The 12687-nt window shown below is 59.1% G+C and overlaps 1 protein-coding gene across 4 annotated transcripts in view; it reads right to left on the bottom strand.

Annotated features, from left to right (window-relative positions):
- Positions 1–9633: 9633 nt before the first annotated feature.
- TOM1L2 (target of myb1 like 2 membrane trafficking protein) overlaps positions 9634–12687 on the bottom strand; it is a 115460-nt gene continuing 112406 nt past the window's right edge. For 3 of the 4 annotated variants that reach the window (XM_088027927.1, XM_088027925.1, XM_088027924.1), the window contains 2 exons: positions 11088–11124; positions 9942–10135 (listed from right to left, as the gene is read on the bottom strand). In XM_088027927.1, the coding sequence (XP_087884053.1) occupies positions 9987–10135; positions 11088–11124 (186 nt within the window). In that variant the 3' untranslated portion in view covers positions 9942–9986. Of the gene's footprint in view, positions 10136–11087; positions 11125–12687 lie in introns of all 4 variants that reach the window. The other variant, XM_088027926.1, reaches the window with a different exon arrangement.

The raw sequence follows: 12687 nt of genomic DNA on the forward strand, positions 1-12687 counted from the left end.
TTCAACCTTCGTGCAACCCTTGGGAGCAGCCAGGATGGCGGACAGAAGGAAGAGGTGGGCTGTGCTTTAGACTTGAGTCAGGTTGCCCTGGATCATGACAGGCTGGGTCTGGGTCGGAAGAGGCAGCTTGGCTGGGAAAATGGCTGGAGACTGAACCCTGGGCCCTGTGGACTGGGTACAGAGCTAGGTGGCAGGGGTGGGGTCCCACCGAGGTGCATAGAGAGAAACTAGAACATTTGAGTATCTTGAAACTGGAAAGGCAGTGAGCTTCCTGTCTCTGGAATTATGCAAGCAGACAAAGGTACCCTTCATGGAGGGCAGCCAAGAAGACCCATCAGAGGTCTAGACCCCCCAGTCTCTCCTAGCCCCGGGCCTCAGTGAGTCATGCCATCCCAAATACTGTCTTGCTCAGACTCCAGATATAGCCTGTCTGGCCATGCCTTCTGAGGGAGTAAAATTAGTGGTGCACTTTCAAAGGGAGGTGCCTTGGCCAGGGGAGGACTTGGGAGGCCCCAGTTCCAAGGGCTCGGCCTCTACGGGCAGCTGTCTTTGTTCCCCTCCTGGAAGTGGCCGCTGTGGACAATCACCCAGAACAGGAGCCATGGGGGTCTCCAAACCACATCTCCACCGCCCCCCCCAAGTGGCCCTGCTCTGGGATCCACGCAGGGATCCAGATGAACTTCTCCTGGGGAGCACAGGGGGATCTGGCTTCGCCTCAGCCATCTTTCATCCTGTCGCCCTACCCCAGACCCTATCGCCCAAGCAGGAGCCAAGCACCCAGGAGGCCTCGGGAGTCTGGTGACTTCCCTGAAAATCCTAACAGCCCTTCTCAGGAATAGGAGTGGGGAGAGGAGCAGGTGCTGAGTAGAGCCTCTAAAGACCACATTTTCCAGAGTCGGGAAGCTGGTCTGGTTTTTCACCCCTTTGCTGTGTGACCTGCAACCACTTACTTCCCTTTTCTGAGTCTCAGCTACTAGATTGGAAAATGAGAATAACCCTTCCTGCATTCATTCTGCAGAGGCAGGTAAGGTGTGTTGGAGTCAACATCACAGCAGACCTGCCCCACTGTTCTTTACAAACGAGTTTACCATATATGTAAAGAGCATGGTTCAATAAATATGCATGTCATAACTGCAGGAGTGAGGGGAAAGAGGGTAAGGCAAAGTCAACAGGGGCCCTGCCGCCCAGACTAGAAATGCCAATTGAAACTGAAGCCCGGCCATGGGGCATAGTTGGGGTGGGGGGGTGCTTTAAATCTTTGCAACCAAAGAGACAAAATTCTGCTTCGCAGCGTCAGATTACCAGGGCAATTCTCAACGTGAGAGTGGGGAAAGATGGGATGGGGGCGACAGTTCTTCAGGGAAACCTTCTCTTGGTGGCTCCTCCCCCTAAAGAGCCTGAGACCCCCAAACAAGGCCCCCAGGCCCCTCTTGGTCGGGGTGATCCGAACTCATACAAGGAGAGGAGTGTGTGCCAGGGCACTGAGGGGCACAAGCCATGGTGGGGGTGCCCCCTCTGCCCCGGTGTGCCTAGTAGGGGGCAGGGGTCCCAGCCTGGCCAACCGTGATGCTGGCAGGCCGTGTGTGTCTGCCCCGGCAACAACCTTTGAGCGCTTACCAGAATTAACCCATATATTCCTCCCAACAGTCCCAGGAGGACTGGGCTGCTATTCCCATTTGACAGATGAGGACACCGAGACCCGGGGAGGTAAAGCGACTTGCCCACGACCTCACAGCGCTGTTGCCCCTGATTTCGTCAAGGCGTGGGCTCCTCACCCAGGGCCTGGCAGCGGCCGGAGACCCAGGGGAGCTGGGGCGCCGAGCCAGACAAGTCCCGCCCCGCGGGCCGCGGCGCAGCCAATGGGCGCCCGGCCCCGAGTGGGGTGACGCGGCGTCAGCGCGAAACTCCCGGGAGCCGGGCCCTGGGTCACATGCGCCGCGCCCGTTCGACCCGGGGGGTGGGGCGGGACCGCGGTGCGGGCTGGCAGGGCCTGGGCCCCTGGGACCAGCTGGGCCTGCTCTTCTCGGCCAGGCCTCCAGGCCAGACACCTGGCTGGGACCGCGGCCAGGTGTGCGTCCGGGCATGGGGGCGGGGCTGACGTGGGACGGCCCCGCCCCCTGGCCGGGGCCCCTGTGGGCCCTTGGCTCTCGGGACCAGAGGCGCGCCCAGCTCACCCAACTGTGAAATAGGGGCACGCATCTCCCCCCTTACCTCCCCAGACGTCTTAGGGACTGACAGGCATCTGTGCGTTCCGAGACATTTGGGGCGGGTGTCCAGCCCGGAGGCGGGCAGGGCCTCTTTCAAGGCTACTCGTCTTGGCGGAGCTCAGGGGTGGGTAGAGGGGCAGGCACTGGAGTTGCCAGGGCTGCTGGCACCGGGCAGGAAGGCTGGGCTTGGCCTCCCATACGGAGACCCCTCGCCACTCCAGGAGCCCCCTTGCAACCCCGCCTGCCCCCAATTATCCTTCATTTCTGCGGTAGCTAAGCTAGGACCTGCCCAGGTTATGGCCAAGGGGGCCAAAACAGCACAGAGCCAGCCTGGAGCCTCAGTTTCCCCCCTTCTGGACCTAATGGAACCAGATGGCTGTTGACATGGATGATTCTGGGCCTAGATGACCCTGTATTCTCATTCCAGGTTGGCCTCTGCTGTGTGCTGAGCAAATTGTTTCTAGCCCTCTCTGAGCTTCTTTGGGTCAGCGTTGCCACTCATGGTGGTTACCTCCGGGTTCATCAATGAGTCAATTCAATAGACACTCCACCGAAGATCTGCTGGTCACCAGTTCTCCTCTGTGAGGGGTGAAGCTGACAGCAATGAAGAAGGAGGGGGGACATCTGTCCCCTGGGTGTTAACCGGCTCTCTGGGCTGAGGCCAGGTGTAGATTGAGGGGGAGTCACAGAATGGGGTGGGTTGAATTGGCGGCAGGGAGAATGGGGACCTCAGACATCCCCTGGCCCCTACATGCCAAATCCAACTCTACATGTGTTCTGATTTTGAATTAATTGTCAAATACAGAAGATTCGACCCGAAGGCTGGATTTCTGGCTTTTCTTGGAAAATGGGAGTATGGAGCAACACTGGGCTCAGCAACTGGAGTGCCCCTTTAGCCAGGGTTGTGGGCATCCCCGCTGTCCCCATCAGTCCCCGGGTATCACACCTGGACCACTCCACTCGTAAACGAGTATAAGAAAAAGGCCCCTGCAGGCGTTGGGCTTACCACCCGTGATCCCACTTTATAGATCAAGGGAGTATACACCAGAGAGGAGCAGTGACTTGTTCAGACACCTGCAGGGGAGCCTGCCACCCCTGGTAGGGTGCTCTTAGAGTGGACACGGGGTTGGGGAGGAGATGCCAGGCAGAGGAGTCCACTCGGGTTTCCAGAAACATCCCACTGACCCCCTAGTGCTGAGAGCAGAGATTTTGCGTCCTGGGATGCCGAGGGCCTGGGCTTGGACGCCCTGGCCAGACTCCTCTGAGGGCAAGACCGGGCAGGGGCTCCTCAGAAACAAAGTGGAATTTCTGGGTGACTCATGCCTATTCAAGTCCTTTTGTTCTGCCCACCTCTGGTCCCTGGGGACCCTAAAGAGACCTTTTTCTTGGAAAGGAGGTGGGCTGGAAAAAGACTCTCCTCAGGTGCTTCAGTGTGGGACTAGCGAGCCGGGGGACTGTGAGCCATGATAAGACCCACAGTGTTCCCACATTGCCCCCTCCAGATCTCTGCAGAAGGCAGCTATCGCTGGAAAGCAGCTCCTCTCAGGCTCCAATGAGGGGAGGCAACCAAATGTTGATGAGGGAGCACTGAGAGAGGAATCCAGAAGCTTGCCTCTGTCCAAGTCTCTGCCCCTCAGTGTGCACTCCCATCTCTGGGCCTCTCCACCCACACAGCGGTGGCCGTCTAATGCCTTCTAAAAAAAAAAAAAAAAAAAAAAATTTAAAGACTTTATTTTTAAGTAATCTCAACACCCAACGTGGGGCTCAAACTGACAACCCTGAGATCAAGAGTCACAAGCTCCACGTACTGAGCCAGCCAGGTGCCCTGCCTCCTGAGATTTCATCTTCCCTCTGAACAGTCTCGTTTTTCAGAGTGGGTTCTGGAACTTTGTTGGAACTACTGAGAGAGCAATACCCTCTTTCTGCTAGTGGAAAGTCAGCCTGGAGCTGCAGGTGGCCTTCAGTCAACCACATGGAAGAGCCAACCCAGAGAAAGCAGATTCCTAACCAAATCCCTAAGCACCTGGATCCAGCTATGCCTGAAGCTGAACTATCAGAACTTTTGTTGCATAAGCTAAGACATTCTTTCTGATTAAATCAAACATCTTTCTACCACAACTTAAGCTCCAGTACAGCATCTCTAAACAAGGAATTTGGGCCACAAACTACCTTTATCTTGGACAAAGAGATCTTGACACTACATAACTTTACTTCAGCGTTTCCCAAACATCTCTCTCCACAGAACCCCTCCTTTTTAGGAACAGCTGTTAATGTACAGGGGAAATGCATCTTGGCAAGTGCCTACCAGGGATCTTGCGGTCCCTCCCAGGAGGCTTATCCTTAGGTCAGTGTTGCCTCACCACCCTCTCCCTCCCATGGCTGGCCTGCCCATTGCAACTTCATGCAGGCAGTTACTCTGGACCTTGGCTGCTCCCCCAGAGCCACCTCCCCCACCCATAATCTCTGGAAGAGGGCTCCAGTGCTTCCTGGCTGCAGAGTGTCCTTGATTCTGGGAACTGAACCAGGCCGTGAGCTCTCTGAGGGGAGGACTCGAGCAGCCCCTCCCCTCCAGCGCCAACCCGGCACACAGCAGGCTCTCAGAAACATGTGCTGAAAGTGGACCGAGTGTCCTGGCAAGTCCACAGGGCAAGAACAGAGCTCAGGCCTCTTTTGGCACCCACGGTGCCTCGAACAGGGCCAGGGGCAGAGAATGGGCTCAGGATCCATGCCTTCTATTCACCGGGACTGGGGACTGGGGAGTCTCCCACACTTCAGAGGCCCACTCCCACACTCCCCCTGCTATGGGAGCCTCTATCTCATTCAGACTGGCCAGAAACAGGCATAGCCTTCACAGAGGTCCCTAGACCCCATCGAGGCAACAGGCTCAAGGGAGCTGGGTGCTGCTGCATCACCTGGGCTGGTGATGGTCCCAATGTGGCCCCCAATCAGGGTCCCACCTGCCTCCTATCATGAGGCAGGGCAGCCCCCTCCTGAGTTATCTCCCCACAGGGCTGGTGTTCCAGGTGGATGGGATGGCCTCCCCTGCTGCCCACCCCTCCATGGCCCTGGCCTAGGAGGCCGAAGGTCTGGGTTGGAGCACTGACCCCATTGCCAAGCCTTGAGAAAACTTAGGGAAGTGGGTCTTCCCAGCCCTGTCTCTTCACCTGCACATGACAGGTTAGGTAGATGTCCCTGCAATTTTTCCAGGCTCACCTGGGGGCTTTGATGAGCCCACCACGCTTGAGGTCCATCCTCGAATCATGGAACCTGTAAGGATTAAAGGGCTCCCAGCCTCCTCTGAGCCACTGAAGACACAGGCACCATGTGGCCCCCACAATGCGCCCCTCAAGGACCCCTGCGCCTCTGGGCCTGCTGCGGCCTGCATCCCAGAGGACCATGGGGTCTGGCAGCAACCCCAGGGTGGCCAGCTCGCAGGACAGGTGGAGAGGACAGAAACCTTTTAAATTTTTAAAGTTTATCTCCACACCCAACGTGGGGCTCGAACTCATGGCCCCAAGATCAAGTCGCATGTTCCATAGACTGAGCCAGCCAGGCGCCCCCAGAAACCTTTTAAAGGGAGAGTGGGTTGGAGGGTGTGGGGAGATGGGGGAGCGATTACTGATGAAATGCTCTAAAGTTGATTGTGGTGATTGTTGCACAACTCTGTGAAAAACTAAAAACTACCCAGGAGCACCTGGGTGGCTCAGTCGGTGAAGCTTTGGACTCTTGATCTCAGGGTCGTGAGGCTCACACTGGGCTCCGTGCTGGGTGTGGAGCCTACTTAAGAAAAGCAAAAAATAAAAATAAAAGCTACTTAAATCGTGTACCTTAAATGGGTGCATTTTACGCTATGTGAATCCTATCTCGAGAAAGCTGTTTCTAAGACTGGGAGGCGGGGAGGGGGGTTCTTAGAACAGCACGTCTCAAATTCAGTGCCCAGCACAAGCTGTACAGATAATTCGGAGGATGCCCAGCCAAGTTCGGGCAGCCCGGCTGAGGGGGGCTGAGGCGGTGGGGCCGAGTGCCTGGGACCCAGGAGGAGACCCAGGAGGCAGCACAGGCCCTGGGAGAGCTCTCAGGCAGAGGCCGTGGCAGCTTTCCAGCTGCTACAACCAACACCCCGAAACCAGGCTGTGCCCCAGGATAGCCGGACCGGGACCAGCATGGGGATTTTCCTCTAGCCCAGACTCCCCTGGCCCTGCTCCCGCAGCCTGGGCACACTTGAGGGGGGCGGGGAGTGGGGCAAGCTGCCCATGCTGCTCCTTCTAGAGGCCCCACCCCCAGGTGGCCCCCTGCTTAGAGAAAGCAGGGGGCCAGAACAGGCAGGCCCTTTGGACCGTCGCAGCCAACTCCACAGAGATCACAGAGGAACAGTTTGTTCGTTTCTTTATTGTGGAGTATTTTACATGCAAGAACCCAAACTAGAGAGACAACATCTGGAAGGAGAGCCAGTGGGTGGATGGACGTGCTCAGCCTTGAGGGCACTGACCCGCCCTCCAGACCTGGCTCTGCCCGCAGAAACGCACAACAGCAACAAAACGTCAGACTCCGGGGACAGCTGGACAACAGACGTGACACAGTTCTCTCCGCGGTAGCCCCCAACGATCCTGAGACCCTCGCAAATTAAGTGCAAACTTTAGGAAATAAATCTCCATCCCCCGTTCCCCACACGAGAGGAGTGGAACTCTGGGGTGGACAGCCGTCCCCAGGGGCTGCTGGCTGCAGGGGAAGCCCGGCGTGGACCCCCCTGCACAGGGAGGGCAGGAGGTGGGCACTGGGAAAGGCGGGCACCGCAAGGGGCGTCTTCTGGATGCACACACGTCCTGAGCCACGGAGGCCAAGCTGAGAACGCAAGCCTCCTGCATGGAGCTTTTCCCCAGCAAGCCCACAGCCCCCCTCAAACCATCCAGAAGGCTGGGCCAGCCTGGGTTAGAAACGGGTGTACGTGGAGGCAGAGTGGGGGTGGGTGGCAGGAAGGAAGAGGAGGAGCAGGTGTGTGGGAGACCAAGCCGCCGTCCGCCCCACGATGCTGGAGTCGTCCAGGTACCTGCTGCCCCCGGGGCCATCCAGAGCCCTTGCCACCAGTCGCCCAGGTGGGGGCCTTGAGTGACAGTGCAGGCCCCACACCTCCCCAGGCCCCCTTGCTCTGGACCCCTGGGTGAGCAAGGGAAGGGCAGTGAGCCAAGGCAGACAGTGTGGTCGCTCACACTGATGGGGCTGACAAACAAAGACAGGAGGACAGACAACGGACCTACAGTCACCCTTCCCTCTGACCCACGCCAGCAACATGCCCTGTCAGCTCAGAAAGCCCTTGTCCCGTGCGTGCTAAGCAGGTGGGTCACCTCTTGGCCTGGCCCCAGTCGGCCTGCTTGGTGCCTTGGGCTCCCGGACAGGGACCGCTTTGGGGCAGGCCGGTCAGAAGCCCACCCGTGCCCTGGGTCACTGCTGCCTGCTGGCCCCAAAGGCAGGCAGGAAGCAATGGTTAGTTTTCTCATCTTAGCACACAATGAACACAGAAAAGGTTCAACACATCCCCAAGAAAATATTTTGACAAAATAAATATTTTAACCTATAATCAGGTATAATTAGTGCTTATAAGGAATCCCAGCAATAATTTAGTGTAATTAAGTACATACCGTATCTGTGATTTCTAACACTTGTGCAGAGGCTGGTGGCTCGCGAGGGTCTCACTCTCCTGGGGTGTAGGCACTGGCCAGCTTGCCTGCCACAGCTCTGGCTCCCCTCCCTAAGCATGTAGCCCCAGGGCTGTGCTCCCCAGATGGAAGGCAGCTAGCAGTCATGTGGTCCCTGGGGACAGGAAGGGCTGAGCAGCACCCCCTTAAGGCCACCTGGGCCCCTACCTGGCTTTTTGGGCAGGCCTCAAGCAAGTGTCCCCCCCTCAGCCTCCAGGTAGGGGCAGGTTGCCTCTGGGCCTGACGTGTGTGGGTGACAGCAGGAGGGGCAGCTCCAGGCCAGGAAGGCAGGAGACACTTCCCTGCGTGGGCCAGCACCTTCCTATCAGCTCCCAGGGTTCACCACCACCTGCTGCCCAGGGCTGGCCTGGTCTTTCCAAGGCCAGCCTGGAGTTGGGGGGCAGCTCTGGACCATGGGTCGAGAGCAACTGTGCTGGGGTCTCCCCAGGCAGACGCAGGCCTCGGCTTCACTCATGCCAGGAGCCTCCTGTCCCCTCAGGACCCCTTTCTCGTGGGGACTTCCCTCTCTACAAGGCAGGGAGGCTGGCTCTTCCCTCAAAGGATGCTGGGCTTGGCGGTTGTGGGGTCACGACTGCCGCAGGCCTGACCCCCAAGGCCCAGCTACAAAGGGGGGCCCCTGGCCCTCACAGAGACTAGTGCTTGGGACTGCGCCACAGGGCCAACAGCTGGGTCGCTGGGTCCAGCTGGACCATCCCAGCCACCTTCTCTGCAGCTCATGTCAAGCCAGCGGACTTCAGACCTCTGAACATCCAGGCAGGCCTCGGGGCTCTGCCTGTGAACCACGTCGAGGAGAGGTGTGCAGGCAGACTGAGGGGCAGGGGTCGGGGGGGAGAGTGGAGGGCAGGGCTGGAGTCAGGCTGGCTGAGCTCTGAAAGGCGCTTCCTGCATGTCCTCCGAGGACCTGGAGTGTGACCTCCCCAGCTGGTCCTGCCAGACGGGCCCCCAGCCAGGCCCCAGGCCTCTCACGGGGAAGCTGAGGCGCACGACTGGGCATGGGGTTCTGGGCCGGGTGGCGCCTCGCTCTCCATTGGAGGTGTCCAGGGCCCGGTCCCAAATGCTTCTCCCAGAGCCCGAGGCACTGGTGTCAGCCTGTGTCGACGAGCTCCCTGCTCCAACCGCCAGGCGGGAAGGGCTGGCCGCACGATGGCTCACACACCCACCGAGCCTTCCCAAGCAAGCCAGAGCAACTCCTCCCCAGGCGGGGCCCTCCCCAGACGGGGCCGACCATGTGAGGGCAGCGTGCGGCGGCCATGGGGCAGTTTGGTTTCCGGTAGTGTAGCTCTGTGGGGGCTAAGCCGTGTACCTCTCAACTACCATCCGCGGGGCACGTGCCATCCTTGCAACTGCCCTTGGCTCTCCCTCAGCACGCCAGGAGCCTGCAGGGACCCCTTGGTCCCAGGCTCTGAGCCGGCTTGGGCGGGCGCTCGGCCTAGCAGCTTAGTGACGGAGAGGGTCAAGCGGACAGGCGGCCTCACACACAGGCGCGCACAGAGCCTTCGCAAGTGCCGAGCACGCCCAGTGCCGCAGGGTGACCCACATCAGGGAGCAGCATTCCAGGGAGGGAGACCAAGTCCACGGGTGCAGACAAGCCCTTTCTGAACAGGGGCACGGGAAGGTAGGCCGGTCCAAGAAGACCCGCCGAGGCAGGCAGGGGTGGGGCACACGGGGGAAGGGGCTGGGGTCTGAGCCCCTTCTCTGTGGGGGGGGGGGGGCCGGAGAAAAGACAGTCCAGGTGTCTCCTCGGGAAACGGTCCCATGGCCTGCCCTTCCGGGGAGGACATATGGGCAGAGGGAGCCTATGGGCACGAGGGGCGGGGGTGGGGGCAAGAGCCTCTGGTTGCAACGGGGCTGTCCCACCACCCAGACGGAAGAAGGTGGCTAAAGTTGGTCCTGCCACATGGGAGGCCTGGGAGCAAACACAGGGGTGCTTCCATGGAGACGCAGCAGTACAGGACCAAGAGGGGACTGCAGATGGGGGGCGGAGGGCCAGTGCCTCGTTTGGACCGGGGGGGGGGGGGGGAACAGGAGGTGACCTGCCGTCTGGGGAGCCGAACCGTAGACCAGCTCACAGGGCAAAGAGGGCGTCCTCTGATCGCTCCGGCTTCTTCCGGCCGGAGGGGTTTGAGGCTGGGGCTGGGGCGTCCCCTGGGGGCGAGGGGAGGCTGGGGACCATTTCGGCAGCTTTGGCTCTTTCTTCCAGGAACTTATCGAATTCTGCAATACAAAACCCGGGCAAGGGCCAGGATTGGTAGGGGGTTAGGCCCGCAGCGAGGCTCAAATGACCACGTCCCACCTGCTCCCCTTGGAGCCCCCTTCACTTGTGTCAACAGGGGTTGTGCCCCGCCCCCGTGCAAATTCCCACCCTCAGCACCCTGGCCTGGGCTGCCTGCCCTCTGCTGCCCCAAGACTCCACCTGGATTCCCTCCTCTGCTGCCTCCCAGGCAAGCGGGAAGCCTGGCTGCCAGCAGGTGGTACTGGGGGAAGGGGGAGTGAGGATTCCCGCCCCACCTTCAAACTGGAGCTTTTCCATTCTCCCCAGCAGCACAGGGCAAGCCGGAGGGGCAAGTTCCTACTTAAACTTGACAGAGAACATCCCCCCACCAACTCTCATCCACCACGCAAGGTTCTGCCAGCGGAGGGGGGCTGAGCAGATGGTCTGGCGGTGCAGAGGAGAGTGGGGTGGGGGTGGGGGTGACACAGGAGGAGCATGACAGGACCCGACCTATCATCCCCTGGCATCCCCAGAAATGAGGTCACAGGACGCCAGGCCTGAGAAGTGCCCTCCGTGCCCCGTGGACATGGCGTGTATCTCGTCTCTCTGCTGGACTGAGAATTTGGGGGGAGGGACAAACTGGTTAGGACTGCAGATCTGGGGACCACGCTGACCTCAGGTGGCCGCCTGGACCTACTCATCACTAGCTCTGTGACCTTCTTGAAGTGCTACGTTCTTTCCGCCACTTCCCTGGTCAGCACAGGGCCTGGCTGGGGCAGAGCAGAGAAGCCCCCAGCAGAGAAGGCCAGGCCAAGCAAGGATGGGCACCAGGAGATGCTCTGGCAGTAGAGGCCCTGAGGAGGAGGGGGTACCAGTCCCTGTGCACCCCAAGACCCCCGGGCAGGAGGAGCCAGCGGAAGGTGGGGAGCTGGAAAGGTGCTGGCCAAGTCGTACCTTCACTCGTGACGCCTTCCTCCAGGTCATCGCCCTTCTGCGGGAGGAGCAAGGAGAGCAGCATTAGGGCCCCACCCTGGCCACACTGTCTGAGCAAACCCTCTCACCTCCCCTTCCTGGGGTTCTGCAGTAGTCAAGTACTGCTTGTGGAGACCCGGAATCCTTGTTTTTCAAAAAGCAAAAACAAAACAAAACAAAACCCCCAAACCAAGTAGTTCTCGGCTTTGATCCTCCAGAAGGGCCAAAAAAAAAAAAAAAAAAAGGCACAGGCTGGTTCCCTGGGTTGGGCTCCGGACAGAACCACAGCAGGCCACTGCCCAGCCATGGAAACTCTCCCAGAGCAGGGGCCTCAGGGAAGCTGAGCCCAAAGCGTGCCCAGGGCCCCCTCAGGTGCCCATTCGCTCAGCAGATGCATGGTTCTGGGAACACACTGTCCGTGCCAACAGCTGGGAACTGCATGAGGCCTGGAAGGGACGGAGCCATGAAGCCCCGGGCACGGGGCTGATACCAGGCAGTCTTTGGCTGCTGAGTGCCGTCCCACCAGAAGCTATGTCAACGCAGCCTCCCCTGGCCCAGATTTGGTCACCTGCTGCCGGTTTCTGAGAAGCCATGGACGCTCTAAGAGCTCATAACAATGCAGTTTGTTTGGAGAACGCAGTGGTCGCTGGGAACAGGGAAGGGAGCTGGACAGGGAAGTGGACAAGGCCTTGGGCTCAGCCAGGAGACCTGGCTTCCTTCCTGGCTCTGCCATGACCTGCTGTTCAGCGTTGCTGGAAGGGTCCCTCCCTGTTTCTGAACCCTGGGCCGCCCCCCCGCCTTGTGAGCTGAGTGCCTTGGTCCTTCCTGCTTTGTTTCTTTCTGTGAGAGGAGCTATTTCTTTTCCAGGCATTCCATTGGGAAAGAGGCCAGGTGGCATTTTCTTCCTCCCCTGGCACGGCACCCGGGTGTCTGCCTTGCCGGGCAATGAGTGTCTTCAGAGAGCCTGGCCTTGTGTGGAGGTGTCCCCTTAGGGGGCTGTACCTTAATGTAGAAGGGGGCCGAGCCTGCAGCCGCCTGCCAGCCAGGCCAACCCTGTGGTTAAAGATGCTCTGTTCTGGGGACAGGGTCCCCTGAAGAGGGGGCAGCGAGGAGGTAGAGATGAGGTGTCTCCAGGACTAAGGGAGACTCTGCCCAGCCCATGCCCTTGGGCAGGCCGCTTCCCCTCCCAGAGTGCATTTCTTCATCAGCCCCTGGCCAACAAACCCCATTCTGCCTCCCACACAGCCACTGCCAGTAGATGTGCTTCATAAGCAGCAGAGAGAGGGACCAGCCACAGCAGCCCTCCTTTCTTGGGACCTGCTACCACTTGCAGATGCATGATGTCCTCACCTTCCTGTCCTAGCTCTGTGGATAAAGAGAATAGTCTCTAGGGCAAGGGTTCTTTCAAATCCAAGCTACCAGAAGATGCTGGGGAAGTGGGAATGGCAGTAAATTGAAAAACAAAACACCCAACTCATGTCCGCATAATTTCACAGTGGAAAGGAAAAAAAATTAAAAATAAACCCCACTGGGATCCAAAAAACCCAAAGCAAAAAGAACCAAAAAACCAAAAAACAAACAA

Source organism: Eumetopias jubatus, unplaced genomic scaffold (genome assembly GCF_037043125.1).
Source record: "Eumetopias jubatus isolate StellerSeaLion01/CBP00866 unplaced genomic scaffold, mEumJub1_p1.0 scaffold_10, whole genome shotgun sequence".
Taxonomy (NCBI): Eukaryota; Metazoa; Chordata; class Mammalia; order Carnivora; family Otariidae; genus Eumetopias; species Eumetopias jubatus.